At 35.5% G+C, this 24,979-nt stretch overlaps 1 protein-coding gene across 1 annotated transcript in view; it reads left to right on the forward strand.

Moving 5' to 3' along the window:
* Positions 1 to 24,979, forward strand: part of ADAMTS6 (ADAM metallopeptidase with thrombospondin type 1 motif 6) — a 238,208-nt gene that overhangs the window by 181,244 nt on the left and 31,985 nt on the right. Inside the window, exons 19-21 of the mRNA XM_045848398.1 lie at positions 4,536 to 4,699; positions 5,097 to 5,235; positions 24,567 to 24,696. Of these exons, the coding sequence (XP_045704354.1) occupies positions 4,536 to 4,699; positions 5,097 to 5,235; positions 24,567 to 24,696 (433 nt within the window). The remainder of the gene's footprint in view (positions 1 to 4,535; positions 4,700 to 5,096; positions 5,236 to 24,566; positions 24,697 to 24,979) is intronic.

Raw genomic sequence — 24,979 nt, forward strand, 5'->3', positions numbered from 1 at the left:
AGTCTTTTTTTTTCTGCTCTAAAATAAGCATTTTGCACTATAAATTTCCCTCTTAAGTTTTGCTTTAACTTCAGTCTACATATTTACCATATCTGGCAAACTTTCTATGTATATATCTGGATGATACACACACACACACACACACACAGACACCATATATACATATACATCACACACACATCACACATACATATACATATATCACACACATATATGCACAGGCATCATACATGTGATAGATGTATATGGTGTGTGGTGTACATGTATTATATACATATACACCTATGGTATGCACATATATATCATATATGATATATGATCATGTATATGTATATGTATCATCTCCCAGTTTTTTTATATATTTTTTAAAGTCTTTGAGTATATTTATAATAGATATTTAAAGTTCTGTCATTTATGGTTTGGTTTGTTTACTTGGTTTCTTTATTTGTTTATTTCTTTGGCTTGGATCATAATTTCTTGCTTCTTTCCACTTCTATTATTTTTTCATTGGGTGTTATACATTGCAAAATTTTCTTAATTGAAAGTCTGGATTTTGTTTTCTTCCTTTCAATGATTAAGTACAGTAACTTGCAGATGAGCTTGATCCTTTTGAGGCTATTTTGGAACTTTGTTTGGGTGAGTCCAGAGTAGCCTTTATGCTAGAATCTGTTCAGCCTTAATAAAAATACATGATTTTGGCTGCGAGGGCAGTGGTAGGGGGATGGTTTCTACTGTATTTCCTAGTGGTTGAGTTCTCTGAATTCTCACTCCGGGGATTTTTCTGCTAATAGCTCCCTGGTAGTTTTTTTTTTGCCTGGCTTCATGGAATTTTATCCTATATGTACAGAAAGTACTCTTCAGCAGCAGAGCCCCTCTTTCTACCCTAGCTTTTTCAGTCCTGCAAACTTCAGCTATCCCAGTTTCTGATCTCTGTCTTCCAGCAGTAAGAATACGATGCTCTGCTTGGGCTCTTCCATTCTAGACTGACAGAAAGTGCCTTCAGGCAGGAAACTGGTGGGGGGGGGGGGCAGCGTTTACAACTCACCTGGTTTCCTGTCCTGAATATTTCACAGTCATGCACTATCCTGGCCAGTGTCTAAGAACAGCTGATTCATATATTTTTGTGAGTTTTCTAATGGGTTGCAGTTAGAGTGCAAGTCCAATACCAGTTATTTCAAAAGGGAAAGAAGTGGCAAGTCGATGTATTTGATGTTTGATCTTTTGAGACAGATTTAAACTCTCCAGAGACCCCTAGGAGGTCTATATTTAAAGGGAGTTCTTATTCCCTTTAAAATATCATCGCCTTTTCCTTAAATCTTTTAAAAATAAGGCATCTGGAATACATCTTAGATAGAACACCAATATAATCAGGTTCTTTCTTTATTTAAGAAAACCCCCTTATTTTTACATCATAATGTTGGAGTCTTTACTGCATCAGCAAGACTAAAAACGAAAATAAGATTTGTCACATTACATTTTTCCCTTTGATAATTCTCTGTCCATAGTGCCACATCCTCCTCTGTTAGTAAATTATTATCCAGTACTTCTTAAATGCTTAGTGTTTTCTGAACCAGGAATGGTACCAGCAAAGGTGTGTTAGGATCCCTTCATTGAGTAGTTGGGAGAAGGGAAAGTGAGAGTTCAAACTGAGGGAGACTACAAAACTGCTGGGGAAAGGGGTTTCTGTTTTCATTTTTACTATTTCATATTATACAGGTTCAGATGTCCTCGTATAACCTAAGTAATTCTGATATTTTAAATGAGACAGGGAACCACTGTGAGAATTGAAAATAAAAATTTTGAAATAAAGAAAAATTCAAAACTAAATAATCCTTAAAGTCAGTTGACATGTTCTTATTTCAAAGGCCTAATTAAATTTATTTTTGACAAACGAGGCTTCACAGCATAGCTGAAGTCAAGAAAGTACAAGCCAATAAGCTGGGAAGATTGGAGTAGGCCAATGAAAATGGCCCATACTACTTAGGACAAGTGGTAGAGGCCCAGAGGGTCAGAGCCTGCACCATGATATTCATAGTCCTTTCTGGGCTGCTTGTTTATCTGACCTGATAAGTTAACTTTTTTGAAGAAGCTACAATAACAACAAAAATTAAACTGTCATGTTTGTCATTATGAAATCATGATAATCTTGATCAAAATTATCACTGTTGTCCTGGCCAATGTGGTTCTGTTGGGCATGGTCTCTTAAACTGAAAGGTCATGGGTTCTATTCCCCATGAGAGGGCATGCCTAGGTTGCGGGCTTAGTCCTGGTCAGGGCACCTGCAAAAGGCAACCAGTTGATGTTTCTCTCTCACATAAATGTGTCTCTTTCTCCCTCCCTTCTCCTCTCTCTAAAAAATCAATAAGCATGTCCTCAGGTGAGGATAAAAAAAATTATTACTGTCTTCTCTACTTATAGTATTTTTAAAATTTTTTATTGAATTTATTGGAGTGACATTATTAATAAAATTATTTTTTATTAGGTTTCAGGTATACAATTCTATAATACATTATCTGTATATTGTATCATACAGATGTGTGTTTACCATCATAAGTCAAATCTCCTTCCATCACCATTTAGCCCCCCTTGGCCCTCTTCTACCTCCCCCCTCCCCCCGTCCCTCTGGTAATCACAGTACTGTTATCTGTGTCTATGAGTTCTTTTTTCCCTTGCTTAATCCCTTCAGCTTTTTCACCTAGCACTCAAACCTCTCTCCTCTGACAGTTGTCTGTTCTCTATACCGGAGTTTGTTTCTATTTTATTAGTTTATGTTGTTCTTTAAATTCCACATATAGAAGTAAAATCAGATGGTGCTTGTCTTTGTCTGACATTTCACTTGGCATAGTACGCACTCTCCCGGTCCATCCATGGTGTCTCAAAGGGTAAGATTTCCTTCTTGTTTATGACTGAGTAGTATTCCATCGTATATGTGTACCACAGCTTTTTTTCCTTGTATAATAGTTCTGATAACCTTTTTCTGTCAATAGTTTTAAATGTTTTAATATATTTTTCCTATAGAGGTTTAAAAATTATGCATGCATGTTTATTAATCTTTCCCTTTCTACTTTCTGTGGGTTTTGTCATTCTTGAAAAAGTGTTTTATATCCCAATGCTTTTTTTTAAAGTTCTCTCACATTTTCTCTGAACATTTTATTATTCGATTATGTTTATGCTCTAATATTTATCCATTTGGCATTAATTCTTTCTTTCTCTCTCTCTTTTTTTTTAACTGTCATTATTGATGTGAAATTCACATAACAGAATTCAACCATTTTCAAGTGAACAATTTAGTGGCATTTGGTACATTCCAAAATATATTTTCATCACCCCAAAAAGAACCCTGTGTCCATCAAGCAGTTATTCCCCATTCCCTCATTTCTGGAAACTACCAATCTGTTTTCGGTCTCTGTGGTTTACCTGTTCTGGATATTTCACATAAATGGAAGTTTATAATATGTGACTTTTTCTGTCTAGCATTTTCCACTTAGCATAGTGTTTTTGAGGTTTGTTATCATTGAAGCATATATTAGTACTTCATTCCCTTTTTTTTTGCTGAATAATATTTCATTGCATTGCATGTACCAAAATTTGTTTATTTGTTCATCTACTGATGGACATTTGGGTTATTTCCACCTTTGGTTATTGGGAATAGTACTACTATAAACATATATGTACAAATATTTGTTTCAGTACCTATTTTCATTTCTTTTCGATATGTACCTAAAGGGTGGAAGGGTGTTTATAATGAATGAAATGTAAATTCAGCCTTTTTTTTTTTTGCCAGATGACTAGTTTTTTGTCTTGGTTTCATATCTTATCTCTTTTTTCTAATTTAAGATGCTTCTTTTGTTATATATTAATTCTCTGACATACTGGGGTTTATTTCTTAACTCTCTATCTGGCTCCACTGTTGTCCATGTGCCAGGTCCATAGTTTCTCCCCACTCTGTATTCATACAACTCCTTTTTAAATGTTTGGACAATGAAGTCTGCTTCCTGCATCTCTCCCATCCCTAGTTATTTCTTTTGTCATAGTTTTCCTTGTTAGTTCCATATGTTTATTTCTCCTGATAATGTTTTATTCCTTTTTTTCAATGACATTATAAATACTTAATATCTTCTTGCCATTCACATGGAAAATTATCATTTTAATTTGTACTTAAGAAAATCACCAAACCTTGATTAGTGTGGCTTGGTTGGTTGAGCATCACTCTGCAAGGTTAAAGGTCACAGATTCAATTCCCAGTCAGGGTACATGCCTCAGTTGTGGGTTCAGTCTTCAGTTGGGGTACATAAGAGAGGCAACCAATAGATGACTCTCTCTTGCATTGATGTTTCTCTCCCTCTCTTTTTCCTCTCTTCCCCTCTCTCTAAAAATAAATAAAATCTTACAAAAAGAGAAAATGGTCAAGAATCTTGTTTCTAAATGGAAATGGATATTCATTGTATACTTTAGTGCAGTTGTTGTTTATCAGTGATATTGTGGTAAATAAAGTTTCATATTTTTAGGTATTCTGTGATTTATTTTTTTTTTAGCTTTAAAATCTGAAAAAGATAATTATTACCTTAATGGTGCCTGGACTATTGACTGGCCTAGGAAGTTTGATATTGCTGGAACAGCTTTTCACTACAAGAGACCAACTGATGAACCAGAATCCTTGGAAGCTCAAGGTCCCACCTCGGACAATCTCATTGTCATGGTAAATGTGTCTTTGTCTCTTTATTTCTACTGTTTGTCATCTGCCCTGTGAGGTAGGAAGTGGTAGGCTTTATTATCTCTGCTTTATCGTTGGTAAGATGAGGTGAATAAAGGTGAAATGGTTTGCCCACGTGCTTAAAATCCGTGTAAAGTTAAAGCCATAGAGCTCTTTCCATGTGACTGTTTTATAACCAAACAAGGTAGATGACAGAAATGACTCCAAATTATCCATGAAAATGGAAGGAAATAATTCCATGTAAGTGCATGTATTCTCAACGTTACCTTAAGTTTCCTATAAGACTTACTTTATGACATCATCTTCTTCAAAAGAAATAATAACTATCTGAATGAAGGCTCATTGTATTTTAATTAGCTTCACCAGTTGTTTTCAATGGCAGGTTCTGCTTCAAGAACAGAATTTGGGAATCAGGTATAAATTCAATGTTCCCATCCCTCGGACTGGAAGTGGAGACACTGATGTTAGTTTCACATGGAATCATCAGCCTTGGTCAGAATGCTCGGCTACTTGTGCTGGAGGTAAGACACCCACTAGGCAGCCCACCCAGAGGGCAGGATGGAAAGCAAAACATGTTCTGAGCTATGCTTCGTGTTTGCTAAAAGAGGCTAATTGGAAACATTTCTTGCAGGTTTGCTTCAAGCTGTAATTTAGCAAAAGAAACTTTGCTTTAATTATATTATATTCCATTTGTTTTTAACCTCATGTAATTTGTACAGATTTGTTGGTAAAATACATCTTGGCACAATGAGTGTCTCTGCTGGTGCTTCTCCCAAGACTAACTTGAAGGTGGGCTGTTTTGCTTTTCGTGAACGCATTCTTGGTAAACAACATCAAGAGTTTTAAATGAGAAAATGGGCAAGAATCAGACTGCACAGATACAACTTCCTGTAATGGGGGATGAGAATGTATGTCTGTGTGCTTGTGTGTTTGTGTTTGTATGCTTGTGTGTTTCCCATAATCCTACTGAAACTCCCTTTTCCTGCCATCACAGTTAAGGGGCTATTTACCAGGGCACTACAATCATTACTGGTGTCTGGGTCTCTGGGTTAACGGTGTGTGCTGACCCCCATTATAGTCCCTCAGAGAGGTAGATGCTAGGCAGTGGTTGGTGATGTGTTGGTTGTCCCATGTGCGTTTTTCATGGGTGCCTTTTCCCCACAATTTACTCTATTCCTAATCCTCCTCCCTCTAGTGGCCACCAATGCAATTCTTTACCTCTGGCTGGGAGAGCAGGACAGTTGGCTTCCTTCAAAGCCAACACCCTTGCTGCTGCATGGACTGGTGAGTAGAAGTGCTGTGCGAGCAGCATCTTCCTTCTCTCTGGAGACTAAGCGCATCGCCTCCACCGTACACCTTGGTTGCACTAGGCAAAGAGACAAACCTATCCCTCAGGCCTAGGCTAAAGCACCTCACCATTCCGAAAGCAAAGGTTAAATTTTGAATAGTGATATTTAGAATGGGAGAAATTAAAATAAAATGAATTATCCCATTTTGTCCTATATTCCAATGTATCACCAATTTTTTCTTTCTAAACTTCTTGGAAACATATCACTTAACATGGACTTGATCCTAGCTTGTTCTTTACTCACTGAACTGCTTATACCTGCGATTTTCAAGGATTGAATCAGAGAAATTATTTTCACAGAAATGATTATCATATGATCAAGTCAGTATTTTTAAACTCATAGAGAATTAAATCATTGATTAACTACAAATGCAAATTCAGTAGTAAACACTGTCCAAATAAAAGAGAGTGAGTACTAATGTTTTCTCTTGTGTGAAGTATCATGAAACATGGTTATGTATAATTTGTGGCATATTTTAAAAGATCTCTAATTCCCATCCATTTTATGTGTGAAGTGGTTGGTGATTTATAATATAAAGATATAAAAAGGATGGGGCATTACTCTTTCTTTTAATGTTCAAGTGAATGCCATTGTATTATTCTTTAATGGCATTTATACATACATATTTCTTTATTCCAATTAACTTCTTAATTTATTCCAATTAACTTCTTAATTCATTATTCAGCCTATCAATTAACTTTCCCCATTTCATGTATCAAAAAGAAGTCTTCCTGATAACAGTACATATATAATTCAGGCCCTCAGTAAGGTGAGATAAACTTATTAAAGAAGAGTCAAAATAATTTAAAGTTTAGGAAATCTAATGAGAAACATTTGTGTTGAGGTTGGATTAGCTTAGAGAAGAGAAGGCTGAGGGAAAGTATATTAGTATCTTCAAGTGCGTGACAGAATGTTGAATGGCGAATTCTTAGTGCCTGTTCATCTTTGTACTAAAAATTGCTATATTTGGGGATAGTTTAGACACAGTCTTGTCTGAGGCCAAGAAGGGATTAAGTGAATTCACAATGTTCTTTCTAACCCTGGTTCTTTTGTTCAAAAAGGGGATAGTCCAACAAAAAAGAAAAAAATAAGTCATGAGAACTGAATTTAGAAGAAAAACTATGATTTTATTAAAGAAATATGAAAAATCTAAATGAGTGTTATTCTTATCCATAACACATGTATTGAGAAATCAAAATAGAAAAGTAATTTTTTGTGATAGGGGACAAATCAAAAGAAAAGGAGGGAGAAAAGCCCTTGGAAGGACAATTCTCTCTTCTTTGTTACCTGTATTTCTTTCTTCTCTCTGAGGTTACTGATTCTAGATATTTGAGATGGTTCTGGGAACTGGAATTGTGCTCACTTAAGTGATTATAATAGAACTCGTGGGGCCATTGCCTTCTTTGGAAGAGAGATGTACAGTGCTTGTAAGTTGGCAGGCATAGTGTGAAGAGCACCCATTTGTCTTGGCAAATGGTTCCCAAAGTGTGGTCCTTAGACCAGCAGCATCAATATTGCTTCAGAATTTATTAGAAAGGCTAATTTGGGGGCCCTGTCTCACAACCGCTAAACAGAAACTCTTGGGTGGAGCCAAGCAATCTATGTTTTAGCAAACTCTGTGCATGCTTCTGATGCTTGGTCAAATTTGAGTACCGCTGGTCTTGGTTGACAGAGAACCAGAAACCTAGCACTCTAGACACATAGATTCCACGTCCTCATCCCTGGAGTCCGCGCATCTCTCTAGACTCATTTTGCTCCTAGAACAATGCCTGGCACATACTGGGCACTCGATATTCATAGATGAGTAAATGAGCAAAAGGAATTATTTTGGCAATTATGTATTTGTTTTAGCTCTTTTCAGTGTGGAAAGTGAGAGCTTAGAATTGCTGTTCTTAGAATTATGAGGTGGGGTCAAAGGATTGGCAGGGAGAGGCAGTATACTTTTGATGAGCCTGGACACGTAAAACCAAGCTCCTCTCTTTTGTTTTCTTTACTGTGACTAGGTAGGAAATATTTCTTAGGATATAGAGTGCCAATATTACTTATTGGAGTTACTCATCTTATATATGCTCCCAGTTTAAACCCCAAGTTTTTAAAATACAATAAGCATATCATTGAAGGAAATAAAATCTGGTGGGAGTCAGGAATCTTGATCAGAGAGAGAGCCAGCGTCATCTCCTTGGTAATGGTAAATGGAACCTCATCTGTAGTTAAGGAATCTTTCAGGCACAAGTCAGTTCTCACTTATGACACTTCACCCTCGTCTTTCCAGAGTGGTGCTGTTAGGTGTCTTGAGGCTGCCCAAACTTTTTAAAATGGAAGAAGAACAAGAAAGATCTTGAAGAACTTTCTATTGCAATTTCACAAGACTCCTCAGTATTCTTACCTATTACTGACCTGCCTATATCTCATTAATGGCAAGGCTTTGGACTTTGTGTTTGGGAGCAATGTTGATAGCTCTTTCTTATGAGATCTTTTCAGATAAGAAGTTTTGAGACTGTTTTTCTGCTGCTTAGCAGATCCAGTGACAAATCTAATGCTTCAGGAAACATTGCTGGTGATTCAGTCCAAGTAATGGTCTTTTCCCTGAGTCAGTGGTGAAACACTTCCTTAGCCTGAATACAAACACTGTTGTGTGTGGGGTGTTGTCTTCAGTCTGAACGTGATTCTTAAGATACAGTCGTGACTCTTCTTCCTCTGAGAGAAACCCAAGCCCAATGAATTCGAACTTGGCTATTATCTGAACCATTGTTATTTCTACTAGAGTTCTGTATTTTTTTATTTCTTGTTCAGAATATTGTATACTCTATAATTTATCTGACTGCCAAATTTAGGTACTACCATTGTATTCATGATTAATGTGTTTATTGATAAAAAGGTTGGCTGGGAGAATTGCATTATTTTAAAATATAAAGATTTAGGAGTTTTTTTATATAGTAGTAATTTATGCTAGTGTGCCTTTGTACTCTGACTTCTAAAGGTTCAAATAACAAATAGTGTATAGTCATCCTTGGATTTTAGTCATATGTATCCTGTTTTCACTAATGTTTGGCTAGACGTATGGTTCTCAAATTTTAGCATGCATCAAAATTATGTAGAGGGTTTGTCCAAACAAGATTGCTAGGCTCTGCCACCAGTTTCTGATTTGATAGGTCTGTCATAGATTCCAAGAATTGGCATTTCTAAGAGGTTTACAGGTGATGATAGTGCTCCTGGTTCAGAAACCATGCTTTGAGAGTCATTGGGTTAGACCTTTATGTTTCATAAAGCTAGTGTCTATTAACACAAGTGGTAAATCTTTTAGGTAATAATCCATATTACAGTTACAGTTGTAATGTACATTACAACTTGTATTTTTTAATGATAAATGGTTCTACGGTTCAGCTCTGTGGTGATAAATAAAATTCTCCAGTGTAAAACATTTTTTGGTGCCCTGTTGCATTTGATCATCCTCAGCAGCACCATTAGATAGGTGTGTTATTATTTATATTCCTCAGGTAAAAACTTAAGTAACTTGCAGAAATCAAGACTTAGAAATTGAGTCTCTAGTGATTTTTAAAATATAGCATTTTTTTCCACAATAAAAATAGTCTTTACTTTGAACAGAGCTTTCTCACTAGTTGGCAAGCTCAACAGAGCAACATAATATATCTTCATTTAAAAATATCTCTTTCAGTAGCTTGAAATTTCATTGTTTCAAATGCTTTCCCGAAAGCAATGGACCTTATCTGTGGCTGCACATTGGAATGATCTGGAGAACTTTAAACAGTTCTGATGTTTATGCCTTACCCCCGAAGATTCTGACTTAATTCCTTAGGAGGATGGTGAGGGCACCAGCTTTTAAAAAGCTGCCTAGGTCATTCTGAGGCACAGCCAAGGTTGAGAAGTACTGCCTTTGAGGCTGAAAGTTGACTTAGTCTTCAAATGACTTCCATTCAGATTCAGACACCTCTGGGAACTTGACTAACTCGCATCTGTTACTGACTGGCTACTAGTTGACTACAATGGTTAATTAGATTTGAGTGTAAGTATTGGGGTGGGAAAATAGAGAGGAACATTAGAGAAGGGAATAAGAAAAGTGGTAGAATGCAAATTAATTTTATAATTTTGTTCCATTTGGGCATTGGCCTTGGACATGGCTTTGGAAAGCTTTTTTTATTTGCAGGCTTTCTTTGACCTGATGGATCACTTATAAGATTCTAATTAATGCTTTTAAAACAAACTGAAATTGTGCCAAATATCACTTCTTGGCCTTTTGGCTAAACTCAAGTGAAATTGTGCTAAACAGATTTTGAAAGCTCTTCCTTCTAATGTCAAGTTTTGTGGTACTTAGGGAGCTAAAATGTAGAAGTGGTTGTATACTCGAAAACTTTAATTTAGACCCACAGGTCAGAAGATAAGAGGCATATGATCCCTGTTTTTGCTCAATATTTATGAAAGCTGATAAGAAACTTTTCTCTCTTTGTCACTTATAGTTTTAATCAGGAAAGACCTTCCATTGTTTTAAGACATTGTTTTTTGTTAGGAGATGAGTCTTTGCAAAATGCGGCAGTATTCATGATAATTTCCTATCTTTCTGAATGTACTCTCATTTGCCACTGTTCAAACAAATCCCTGCACCCACACAACTTCCAACTCCCTTCTCTTATTTTAATACAGTTGTTAGGCTTAAAAAGAAAAGCTTCCAAAGCCAATTAATGAAGAGTTGAGGCTGTAGTGTTGCATTTAACTTTGCACCTGTTCTGTTACTAAAGAAACCTTAAGGATTCTTTCTTTGTGGTGCAAAGAAAGTTCAGAAAGTACATATTCATTTTGCATGTATTAGTTTTAAAATATAGTACTCAAAATTAGTGTTAAAATATAGTACTCAAAATATATGCAATCTTTGTCCTGCAATTTGCTCTATTGACACTTCTGATTACTTTTTCCAAATTGTTTTTTTCTAGGGTTTTCTTTCTTCCTCTTTTTGTAGAAGTACTAAAATTACATACCAAAGAACTCAATGTGAAACTGAAAAACACACAAACACATGGAAGCTGAATAACATTCTACTAAATAAAGAATGGGTTAAGATCAAGAAAGATCAAGAAAGAAATCAAAAGATACCTTGAGAAAAATGAAAATGAAAACACAGTGACCCAAAATCTATGGACACAGCCAAACAGCTCTAAGAGGAAATTCATAGCAGTACACACCTACCTCAAGAAACAAGAAAAATCACAAGCAAACTAACCTTACATCTAAAGGAACTAGAAAAGAACAATAAACAAAGCCCAAAGTGAGTAAAAGAAGGAATAAATAAAGATCTAATGGAAATAAAAAAAATAGAGTCTAAAAAATACAAAATATCAATGAAACCAAGAGCTGGTTCTTTGAAAAGATAAACAAGGTTGATAATCCTTTAACCAAACTCATCAAAGAAAAGAGAGAGAGGACCCAAATAAGTAAAAGTAGAAATGAATGAGGAGAAGTGACAACTGACACTATGGAATAAAAAACTGTCTGCCAACAAATTGGACAATTTGGAAGAAATGGATAAATTCCTAGAAACAGTCTTCTAAGAACAATCAATCTTCTAAAACTGAATTGAAAAGAAATAGAAAACCTGAACAAATTGATTACTGCTAACGAAATCAAATCAGTAATGAAAAACTCCCAACATACAAAGTCCTGGACCAAATGACTTCACGGGTGAATTTAGTAAACATTTAAGGAAGAATTAATACCTATTCTTCTCAGACTACTCCAAAAATTGAAGAGGATGAAAGTCTCCCAAACTCATTTTATGAGGCCAGCATCACCCTAATTTCAAAACCAGACAAAGACATTACCAAAAAAGAAAAAGAAAATTGTAGGCCAATAACCCTGATGAACATAAATGCAAAATTTCTCAACAAAATATTAGCAAACTGTATTCAGCAATACATTAAAAAGATTATACAGCATGATCAAGTGGGGTATATTCCTGGGATGAAACGTTGGTTCAATGTCTGAAAATCAATTAAAATGATACACCAGATAAACAAAATGAAGGATAACAACTATATGGTCATATCAATCAATGCATAAAAATGATATGACAGAAAGCAGCATCCATTTGTGATAAAAACTCTTGGCAAAGTGTGAATAGAAGAAACATACCTCAACATAATACAAGCCATGTATGACAAACCTATAGCTAACATCATACTCAATGGGAAAAAGCTAAAAGTATTTTCCTTAAAGTCAGGAAAAAGATAAGGATATTCACTTTTACCACTTGTATTCAACATAGTATTGGAAGTTTTAGCCACAGCAATCAGACAAGAAGAAATAAAAGGCATCCAGATTGGAAAAGAAGAAGTAAAACTGTCTATTATTTGCAGATGACATGATAAGATATAGAGAGAACCCTAAAGAGCCACCAAAATCTATTAGAACTGAAATAAATTCTGTAAAGTAGCAGGATACAAAATTAATATTCAGAAATTGGTTGCAGTTTATACACCAATAACAAACTATCAAAAGGAGAAATTAAGAAAGCAATCCCATTTACAAGTGCATCAAAAAGAATAAAATACTTATGAATAAATTTAACCAAAGAAATAAAAGATATGTACTCAGAAAATTGTAAGAGTGAAGAAAGATATTAAAGAGATATAAATAAATGGAAGCATAGAACGTGTTCATGGATATGAAGAATTAATATTGTTAAATAGTTATAGTACACAAAGCAATCTATAAATTCAGTGTAATTCCTATCAAAATACCAATGGCATTTTTCACAGAACTAGAACAAATAATGCTAAAATTTACATGGAACTACGAAAGACCCTTAATAGTTACAGCAAGCTTGAGAAAGAACATAGTTAGAAGTATCAAAATACACTACATGACTACAGCAATCAAAACACCATGGTACTGGCATAAAAACAGACATGTAGATCAATGAACAGAATAGAGAGCCCATAAATAAACCCATGCCTATATGATCAGTTAATACAGGACAAAGGAAGCAAAAATATACAGTGGGGTGAAGACAGTTTCTTCATAAATAGTGTTGGGAAAACTGGACAGACACATGCAAAAAAAAAAAGAAACTAGACCATCTTCTTACACCATACACAAGAATGAACCAAAATGGATTAAAGACTTAAATGTAAGGCCTGAAACCATAGAAGGCCCAGAAGAAAGCAGAGGCAGTAAACCCTTTAACATTGCTCTTAGTGATTTCTTTTTTGATATATCATCTGGGATAAGGGAAACAAGAAAAAAATACACAAATGGGACTATATCAAACCAAAAAGTTTTGCACAGCAAGGGAAACCAACAAAATGAAAAGACAGCCTACTGATTTAGAGAGGATATGCATCCAATAAGGGGTTAATATCCAAAATTTATAAACAACGTATACAAGGTAATCCCTCTCCACCTCCCACCCCCCAAAAATCCAGTCCAATTAAAAATGAGCAGAGGACCTGAATAGACATTTCTCCAAAGAGGACATATAGATGGCCAATAGACATAATGAAAAGATGCTCAGTGTCACTAATCATCAGAGAAATGAAAATTTAAACTACAATGAGATATCACCTCACACCTGTCAGAATGGCTATTATCAATAAATCAAGAAACAAGTGTTGGTGAGAATGTGGAGAAAAGGGAACTTTTATGCACTATTGGTAGGATTGCAAATTGGTGCAGCTACCATGGAAAAAAAGTATAAACTTCCTCAAAAACTTAAAAATAGAACTATCTTATGACCCAGCAATTCCACTTCTGGGTATTTATTTTTTTTAAATCCCAAATAGTAATTATAAAAGACATATGTACTGTTATGTTCATTGCAGCATTATATACAATGACCAAGACATGGAAGCAGCCTAAGTGTCCATCAGTATATGAATAGATAGTGATATGGTACATATATACAATGGAATATACCTTGGCCATAAAAAAGAATGAAATACTGCCATTTGTGACAACATGGATGGACCTAGAGGACATTATACTAAGTGAAATAAGTCAGACAAGGAAACCCAAATGCCAGATGATTTCACTTACAAATGGAATCTAAAGAACAAAGGAAAAGAACAAACAAAAGAGAAACAGACTCATAGACACAAAGAACAAACTGATGGTTGCCATGTAGCAGGGAGGTTAGGAGGCTGGGTGAAAAGGTGGAGGGATTAAGAAATTACAAAATAGTCATGGGGATGTAAGGTACAGCCAGCATAAGCAACATAGTCAATAATACTGTGATAACTGTGTATAGTACCATGTGGGTACTAAACTTATCAGGAGGGTCACTTCATAAATTACATAAATGTCTAACCACTGTGCTGTACACCTGAAACTAATATAAAGTAATATTGGGTGTCAACTGTAATTGAAAAATTTAAAATCAGTTTGGCTAGGTTTTGCTAACAAACAGGCATCTCTCTGCTAAACATTCATTGCTCGGCAGCCAAGGGAAAAAAGATAACTCATAGCTTTGCTTAGACTGAGCGAGAGGAACAGGTTCATCTCTAGAGGCCATTTTGATTTTGTTTGAAGATCAAAGAGCACTTATTTTTCTTACATGTACAGAGTGGGGCAAAGGTAGGTTTACAGTTGTTCATATGAAAAATAATACAATAATTAAATAATAATGCAATAAACTTTGTGTTGTGTGTATGCACAATTATAAACATACTTTTGCCCACCCTGTACTATGGGTTGTTAAAGAATGTTTCTGATCAGTTGGCCATTTAAAATATTGTCATTACTTTTATTTAGCCCAATTTTTTTCTTATATGCTTGATGCTTATTTTATATAAATGCTTTTAAATTTATTATCCTTTTTTACTTTAACTTTTTTTTTATTGTTGTTCAAGTACAGTTGTCTCCATTCCTCTCACCCCCAACTCCTCACAACCCCAGCCATCCCCACTTCCCACCCTTGATCCTAGCTCCCTTTGGCTTGTCCTTGTGTCCTTAACAGATGTTCCTGAAAGCCCTAGCCCCTTCCCCCACCCACTGTCCCCCATCCTTCGCCCCCTCAAAGTCATCTTAAGCTGTGTGTGTCTGTGAATAGCACATAAACTTAATAGATAACTTTCTATGTTTCTTCTAAGACAAATTCTTTTTATTTTACTTTTTGTGATTGCACCTGATTCACCATGATTCTCATACATATTGGAACGTGTCTCTAGTTTTTCAGATTTCAAGATGCTTTACATAGTTTCCAACTACTATTTTGTATTCTCCTGACTTAGGGCCACATTTTTTGAACTGCACCGTGGGGCCCAGGACACTGCAGCCAGCTCACAAGTGCTCTGCAGAATATTGTGCATTCTCAGTGCAAGCACGGCCACCCCCACTGCACAGATTATTACTATTAAGTTGTTTGGACCTAACTAGTTATTACATGAAACTCTTTGGTGTTTTTTTTTTACTGTCTAGTTGGTTTTGTGAAAATTTTCCTGAGACATTAAAGGTGCTGTGAACCAAGAAAGTTTGAGAACTCTTGATTTAGGGTAAAATGAGTGTCATTAAATTTGGTTAAAAATTAGTCATCTCACTTTAGTACGTTAAGTTTCATTTCATAAGAAAAAATAGCATATAACCTACTTATTTAGGATCCTGGTGGCATTCACAGTTCAAAAATTAGGCTCTTCTCTTCTTCCAGTTAAGAAACTAGAGGTCTTAAGTAATGTATAATTTCTCTTCACATCTATATTTAGTATTCCTTCTGATGTGCCCTTCTAAATATGTTTCCTTCCTTTGTCTCTGTTTAAGATTGGTTCTTTAAGTAGGTTCTTCTGTTCTTCCAGTTAAGGAACTAGAAGTCTTAAGAGTTTAAGACTGGTGAGTGATTTTTTTTAAAAAAGAAGAGGAAATAAACTATATATTTAAAAGAGCTCCTGATAGCAAATTCTTCTTTGCAACTTACTACCAAACAAGTTTATGTAATAATTTACACTATTCCATGTATTAATAACATAGTTTTCAAATTATTTTAGTGAATGTATCATACAGATTACCACATTCCTTTTTTAAAAATTGGCTATTTCTACATTGTTTCTATGAAAACATTGTATGTTCATGTTATATATTTTATTGTTTTCAAGAATGATACAACAGAAACATAATGTACACTTAAAAGTAGAGTAAGTCCATTTTGAAATAACAAATTTAAAATTGCTTTTAAAAAGCAATTTTTAGAAAAAAAATATAATGCAATCTTTAGTCCAGTAGTGGTACCTGCCTGAGAGAGAACAGCTCTTAAAGTACCAGATAAAACAGAGCAAATGCTTTACATTTTCACTGATGTCCTTTTAATTTCCTTGCTAGTCCTAAGTGCCTAACACATTTAACATCACTAAAAATGGTCAGTTCACATTATTAGTGAATAGCAGAATGTGCTTCAAACAAAGAAATGTTCTGAGACTTGACTTTTTATAGACATAATAACAGTAATAATGACTAATGCTTGTGCAGCTCATAAAAGACATCTACAATGTAACTGACTGAAACTCTAAGTGGAGGAGTCCCAGAATGAAGCAGAGGAAAATCAATTATTTTTGAAAATTCCAACTAGACTTGATTGAAATTAAGTGTGAAAGACGTGAAAAATTCAAATCTTATAATTAAGTTTGCTTCTCTCTGATTTAGAAATTACCTTACAAAAAGTGATTTTCAGAGTTAAGTCAAAGATAACAGATGGATATTTTAGTCTGCATAATTAAAAGCCCTTTACTTATTGTCATTTCTCCCCCCTGGAAGAAACAAAGTTGTTATTAGTTTTTAAGAAAAAGTCCCAGTGAAAGTTACTTTTGTGTGACATTTCATGATGTACTATTGTTTGAAACTTTGAGGGCCCTTTCACATTTCACACCTGTATATTTGAAACATAGACATAGAACTGATTACTGTGATATTTTTAATAATACAAGTCCCTTATCAAAAGTGATACATTTACAGGGAATGAAAATTTGCATTAAGTTTTGCTTATTATTTCCCAATTTTTTTCTTTGGTCTTTGAAAAAGAATTTTTTAAAAGATTTTATTTATTTATTTTAGACAGAGGGGGGAGGGGGAGAGGGAAAGAAACATCAATGTGCGGCTGCTTCCCACATGCCCCCCAATGGGGACCTGACCTGGCCTGCAATTCAGGCATGTGCCCCGACTGGGAATGGAACCAGTGACCCTTTGGTTCTCAAGCAAGCACTCAATCCACTTAGCCACACCAGCCAGGGCCAAAAAAGAATTTCTTTAAGAGAAAGGAGAAGAGAGGGGGAAAAAAGAGGGAGAGAAACATGGATCAGTTGCTTCTCAAATTGAACCCCCAATTTAGGCATGTACCCTGACTGGGAATCAAACCAGCAACTTGAGGGACAGCGCCTAACCAACTGAGCCACACCAGCCAGAACTGAAAAAGAAACTTTTTGTGAGATTAAACCATAGTCTGTAATTGCATCCACCGTGGCATGCCTCTATTTACTGTGTCCCATCATCCCCTTCTTTCAGACCATTTTCAGTGTTGAGAAGGAAGAGTACCCTTTAGCCTGTGGCATTGGTTGTACTAGGCATCATAGCAGGGCACCTGTGTGCATCACAGCTCCTGAAAGCACACCCTCTTGTAGCCGTCCATCACACTAGGCTCAGTTCTCAGGCAACATGTCCTTGAGAGCAGTACTAACTTCTCTAGGCAAACTCATGTTCTTGGCTGGTTCTCACTCCTGGAGGTTAATATGTTTGTTCATACTTGTTATTTCTTTTTTCCTTAGCATATGGCTTTCCCTATATACTTTTTTAGAAAAATCCTTTGAATTCTCCTGTGTATTTTCAATAGAATTTAAGCTTTCTAACTTCTTGTAAAAAGTCTTACACATGAACATTTCATCTGATAACCTGACACTTTTTGCTGTTTACCCCTGCATACTGTGGCTTGCCTTTTTTCTAAGGTTAAGATTTACAACTGAAAGTAAGAAATCTCTGCTAATCCAAAACATTTCTTCTACTACTGTTTTCTTCCTTCTTTCATCTCATTTCTATTGCTTCAGAAATTCTCTTTTTCCCTAATGTGATTAGGGCCTAGATACCTATTCACTCATGGAAAAACTTGGGTAAGACTGAAACCAAAGTTTGAGTGCATTCCTGGTGCGTTAATGATGTCTGTGTCACAGGCCATGCTTCACTTGACAAAAATTTTGTCCAAAATATCATTTTTAACAATCATAACATTATGTACTTTTACAAGAAATTATGCATAAAATACTTTTGGAAAAAGAAAGCCTTTTATAGTGGTAAGCACCATTATACCAATTTTATAGGACCTTATGCTTTTATTATTCCCATTTTTTTTATTTGAGCAAAATGAGTTTATTTTTCAAAGCTATACAGCTTGTTTATGATTATGTTCTTCTTATGATTCAAATCTGAAATATTTATCCTTTGGTTCCAAGAAAGGGATTTTATATATAATTAAAGAAAAAGCTTTTCTATTGGTAATAAATCCATCACAGTGAGTGGAAGGAGCTCAAGGCTACATCCTTCCTCTAAGATTTTAAAAAATAAAACACAAAAAGCAAAGAAGTTTCTACTAAAGGTCATGGAGATTCATTTTAGTATAATTTGAGTTACTTCTTTGTATTAGAAAAGTTGTCTCTCACGTTTTCCTACTTCTGGTTAGTGTTCTGCCGCTTGACACGGCAGCCCCTTCGATCTGTACTTCGCACTGGTAAGAACTCAAGCGCTGAAACAAACCAAATGGAGCCGGGCAAGTGCCCGTTTTCCAGACTCACTGCTTTCTGGGCGATAGAGGGAAAGCAGGCATAGAAGGGAGTAAATGTTGAACGATTGAAATGAAGAGAAAGAAGCAATAACTTTCTTAGAATTTGGGGTCTGGAGAAACATTAGAAAGTCATGCAATTTGAGTGTCTCATTTTACAAAGAAGAATGAAAATTTACCTTTGTCATTTGCCTAAACTGCCTAGTTCTCAAGAGAGGGAACTGAACAGGGCAGCAATCAGAGTGAGAAAAAACGTTGTATAAAGATAAAGTGAAAGGGAATAAAATCATAGACGTTTGGCTATGAAAAGAGTTCTTAGGGTCAGAGAAACAGAAATGAGACAGCAGTAAAACCAAATGAAGGGCTGTAAAATTAAAAATATTAGACTTGAAAATTCATTGTTGTGTTAGGTACAGTAGCTTCCATAATTATAATGAGATTTGGCTTACCTTCCCTCCTCATTTTAAAGTAATCTCATTGAGGTGAAGACCATCTTACTCATTTTTCCTATCCCTCATGAGGAAGAAAAAAACCATGCCTTAGACAGAGTAGGAATTCAGTGACTTGTTAAGTTAGATACTTTCTGTGGAAGAGATTATTGTTAATATATAATAAGTAGTGGAAATTCCCACCCAGGATAGTGCGATTTCAAATAGATGCAGTGTATGATGTTCCACCCTATCTTGCTATCACTAAACACAGTTGGCCCTAGAAAAACATAGTATTTTTAAAACTACGTTTTCCTTTTCTTATCTTGTTCCCTTTGGAAATCTAGCTTTGCTAGGATTGAAGGGAAGATACTGTAAATGCAGAGAAAGAAGGCTTTTGAAAGATAAAAACTAGCAGGAGGCTCATCAGAAGCAGGAAGCATATGGGTGGAACTGACTGGTACCCTGGATGCCAGCTGTAGATCCAAGGCAGATGGGCTCATCTCCACCCTGTAAATGCTTGTGTCTGGCCAGTAATCACACAGCACAACAGCCAGATTCCAGCAGTGAAAGACAGAGGAGAGAGATACTTTTTTCCTGGCATTTATTGCTCTTTGGATGCTATTTGCACTGAAAATTTAGATTAAATTAATATTGCTGGCTATATGCTCTGTATACTATGGGTATTAGGTGTTATCTTGGTTGCTGGCTACTTTGGGTGGTGTGGTTAAGCAAATTGTTGCCTTAGCCACCAAACACATTGTTAGTATAAACTGACTTATTAACTTCTTCCCCCTTCCTCTTCAGAAAACTGCTCTGATATGTGTGCTACACCACTAGGTTAAATGACCTAGAAGTGGGTCAGCCCGTTTATCCTAAGGATAGATATATACCTCTCTTACTTTTTCTTACTGACTCACTCCCATGTGGTTATAGACTGTTCACTTACCAATCAATTCAGTGGTCCACAACTGAAAATGCTGGGTTTTATGAGATGTGAGAAGTCCTAGAAAGTCTTCCTCCTGCCCTTAACCTTCCCAACATCCTTCCTGGTTTAACACAATCACTCTTTCTAGTGAAATTCAAGTGGTAATTTCTGTGCATTGAATAACCTCTCTCTACATTTAAAAATGGTGAACTGACCTGAAAAAGGCAATATATTGTCAAATATTATTAGCATGAATTTACAAAATTAAGAGAGAGAGAGAGATGGGAGATTCCTAAGCAGCATACCAGGGGAGGGACTGAAAAGAAGGCAAGAAATGAAGAGGAGCGGTAGTCTCTGAACGGTTCATGTAGGATTGGCCCTAGGACAGTAGCTGCTAAGCAGGAGACTCCATGTCCTTCATGTAAACCATCACATAAACCTGAAGTAAGCTCAGTAGATGAAGTTCATCTGGGACTCACTTGCAGCATGGTAGACTTCATGGTCATTTTCCTGTGGTATATGCTGTTTCAAAATACTAAAAGTCATTTCTTAATGTGTAGCTAGAACAGTGATTCAAATTGGGTACTTTTTCCCATTGGACAACAGAATCCTGGTAAGCAAATAGATCATCTGTAACTTTTAACTATTGGCAGAAAATTAAATATGAGATCTGATACATTAAAATTTATAGACTAAAAGTAAGGGTTATGTTTCCATGTTAAGAGCCATCATATTTGAGTCTTTAAAGATAAGCAAATTAAAAGTCTCTAAATAAGATATACCCATTTTAGAGAGTTTAAAGTACATGTGTATTGGTAATGGCATCTTTGTACTTAAATTTTACAATACGAAACCATAAATTCTTTTAAGCAAAGAAGAGGGACTGTGTTTAACAAAAGAACAGGTGTACAGTTCACATGCCAGTAACTTTAGGTGTTTATGGATAAAATATAATTAGTGCAGTTTTAAATTTTACTAATTAAATTCTGCAGATCATCTGCATATGTCCAGGGGATACCAACACTAAAAGCCACTAGAATTTTGTTTTCAATTAGGCATAGACTGACTGATCATGTGGACAATTTATGTTTTTGGTTATAAACTGTAAGTCTTGAGATTTGAAAGCATAGTGGCTTTGTGTAACTGGATGCAATTATTGCCAAGAGGTTTAAATCAACTTTTTAGCAATGTTTTACAGATTACTTTAAAAGAAGCTATCTGCAAGAGGCTTGGTCTTATAAGGATTCTAAACTCAAATCATTTCTCCCTTCACTTAGTTTAGATGATTTCCAGTTGATCTATATTTTCTACTTTCTACAGTTAAATGCTGCCTTTTTCTTAATCCCAACGTATGTGATTAGAAATTCGTCCATTTAGGTACATTGGTTTAGAGAGTTATCCCATTGTTACTCACTTAACAAGAAAAAGATATCTGCAAACCTGCCAAGTGTGGGGGGTAAACGTTGGAGGTGGACTCGCATGCTGTTGAAAGATCATTCGTCGTTGTAGGAATATTTGGAATAGATTACTGGTGTAGTCAGTTCTTGAGTGTGAAATACCAGACTGTCTAATATAACATTTTAGAAGAAATTAATAAAAGATGAATGTGAAGAAAAATGCATCTTCATAAAATATAGAGTGATTTCAGCTGTTTATTCAAGGACTTTAATTTTTGCTTTATAAAAAACATGCTCTAAAATTTTGAAACAGAAATGCACCTCAAAATACCTTAATTCATAACTATTAAGAAGTCTGAGAGGCATGACTACAATTAAGTCAATTTGTAATTCTTAGCATTTAGTCCAGTGTCTCATGGGAAGCACAGGGCCTTATATTAGTAAGTGTTCTCTTTTGAATAAATGAATGGCTTGCTGCCCACAGTTAGCTGGCACTTTTGGTTCATTTTAAACTAATTGCTAGATCCCATCAAGAAGTATTTTATGGTTAAGTTTTCTCCAAAAGTATTTTATGAAAAATAACCTTAAAAATAAAGATCCATAACAAAGATACAAGATTATGGGTAATTTTTATTTTGTTTTTTCTGGTTTGTGTATTTTTCAAATTTTTAACAAAAATGTTATGTAGCTAAATTTTTTTCAAGATACATAGCCAAAACCTTACTTAAAATGAAATATAAATTTCACCTCTAATAACTAATATCTCATCTGTGATGTAAATTGCTATTACATTAAAGGCTACTTTTAAAACTAATGTAATTATAACCAACAGAATTTCCAGGATTAATTAATTTTATCTTGTGATGTAGAAACTGAACTAATGTTTCTGCCACTGATACAGAGCAATGTGAGTTCCATTTTGTAGTTTTGAAAATGATTATCCTTTTCTGAGAAAATCAGATACCAAACTGAATGCCAACTTTCTTCTTGCAAGTGTAATCATAGTGTTTTTATTATTAAACATATTTATAAAAGTCGGGTAAAGTTTGTAAGTCTTCTATGAAGTGGGTTGTTTGAGTCTCCCCTCTCCAAATATAATCATATATTTGAATGACTTAAATAAAAACAGAGCTGCTAACCAATAAAAATAATCCCTTGTGCCCCCTGGTAGGAATGAAATATTGAACCTGGGTAGATGGATATTCTGAGCCACAGTGGCACTTGGTAGTTGAATCCTATGACTAATCACAGAGATTTGTATTTAGGTAGATCACATGTACTTAGTTATCTGCCCACTGGAATGACACAGTAGGGAGATATCTGATGAATATTGTGGAACATCTGTGAATGGGTCACAGCTATTCCTGATGTGAATCATTCTTCCCTTAAAAATTAACGTTTAATAGTTAAGAAATTCCAAGCTATTGTCACCGAAACTAAAATGTTTGGCTTATTCTAGGAGTTGGGATGGAATTGAATACAACATCTACTCTAAGACATTTTTGCCAATAAGTTGTCTGGCTGTGTTTTAACCCTCTACATTTAGGACAGCCTAAAACCTGGTTAGAAGTCAGCAGTGAGAGCCCTGGGTCGCAGCAAGTAATCAAATGTACCTCTTCAACTGATTGCCACCATCAGAGACCACAAGATTTAATAATTTTCTTGATCAGGAGAATAGATTTCCTGCCTTTAAATTTCACAGGCTTGGTTAAAAGTGTGCAGAACACGATGACGGCAGTGCTCCCACCCCAGAACATCTATGACTCTTAAGGGACCTTGGGGTCATTTGGTGTGCAGCCCTTTCAGTGACAGTTTTCTTTAGAGTACTATGAAAAGCAATTAAAAAAAAAAAAGCAAAACTGAAGGTTTATGCGGGGCTTGCCAGATGTGAAGCTGTGGCTTTCTAGGCACTGCTCATGCTGCTGTTGCAGGCTTTCTGGGTCTGTAGGTGCCTGGTTATTGAGCTGGGGTGGTGAGTAGGGGGGTAGCTTAGTCTGCTTTTATTCCAGTTCCAGGAGTCACCTGCTATCTCTGCATGACCTGAAACATTTAGCATTGTCTTGTAGTTTGACTTTTTCTCTAACATTTTGACATATCTACCTTTGCGTCTTTTGGTTCCTCCTTTTGAATCTGCATGAAGTCTTTACCAGGGATGTTTACAAAATAAGAGTGTGTTTGTGTGTGTCTTTGTATTTTGTGACATGTGAGCAAGTTGTGATGGATGACTGCCAATAAATAAGAAACCTATTTAGAATTTTATAAGTATTATAATGAGAATGTTTTAGCTGTGGCAAACATTTTTAAGAATTTTAAAGAATGAGAAGTATTTGTAAGTTTGAATTTTATGGAATGTGTATGTATCTGTTTGACAATGGTGCGGTCAGTGGTGCCAACCCTGTGAGAGCACAGTGATGGGTTCTAGTCCAAAAGAGGTGTACCGCAATCCTTAAGTTCTAGGCTTTGTGGGATGTTAGAGAAATAAATCTGTAAATGGAAGAAGAAATGAAATGTATGAAATGTGATATGTTCCTAGCAAAGACTAAATTAGTTGGATTTGTCCTACAAAATATCAAAAAGTATATGTGTCCCTATTGTTCTGTTTTAAAATAGAAATACTACCATTGATTTGCATTGAAATGGATATTAATACATTTTATATGGTGATATTTGGGGGAAATGAAGGTTGTTTTTTTTTAAGGAAAGCATGAAGAAGACTATATAGATGGGAATACTAATTGTATAAAATCACCAATAGTTTATTTTCTGAACTTGAAAACGGTTGTTTCTAAACACAAGGACAACAATTTTGCCTAAATTTGCAGTGTGACGACCAGTATAATGACTTCTCTCCTTTTTAGAGAAGCAGTCAAGTGTTTCGGGAACAGATAAGACAGCCGCGATCGGTGAGGTTGATTCCTTACAGAGGAAAGCTGTGCACACCGAACTTAATGCACGGTAAACTGCTCTTCGATTCATTATGTCCTCTTTTTCTCAAGGTGTCCAAAGACAGGAGGTGGTCTGCAAAAGGCTGGATGACGGCTCCATTGTCCAGAACAAGTACTGCGACCCTGACAATAAGCCTCCTGAAAATCAAAGGACCTGCAACGCTGAGCCCTGCCCGCCTGAGTAAGTAACAGAAGTGAGAATTGCGTTCTTCAGGTGCAAAAAATGCCATTAGATATTGACATTGAGAAACATATTTCCATATTATATGAATAAATTAAACTGAGAAAAATGATAAAACATTATCCCTTATTCCACTGACAGAGGGTGGAATTTTGATGTGCCTTTCAATGAGTAAAGATTCTTATTTATTCATAGGTTTCAGTTAACTCCTCTAAAGCAGGAGCTTCCGTTGATTAATCCTAGCACAGTGCTGGAAATCACATTACATCAGTTGCTAAGACTC

Source organism: Phyllostomus hastatus, unplaced genomic scaffold, assembly GCF_019186645.2.
Source record: "Phyllostomus hastatus isolate PE091 unplaced genomic scaffold, TTU_PhHast_1.1 phas_contig_58, whole genome shotgun sequence".
Lineage (NCBI taxonomy): Eukaryota > Metazoa > Chordata > Mammalia > Chiroptera > Phyllostomidae > Phyllostomus > Phyllostomus hastatus.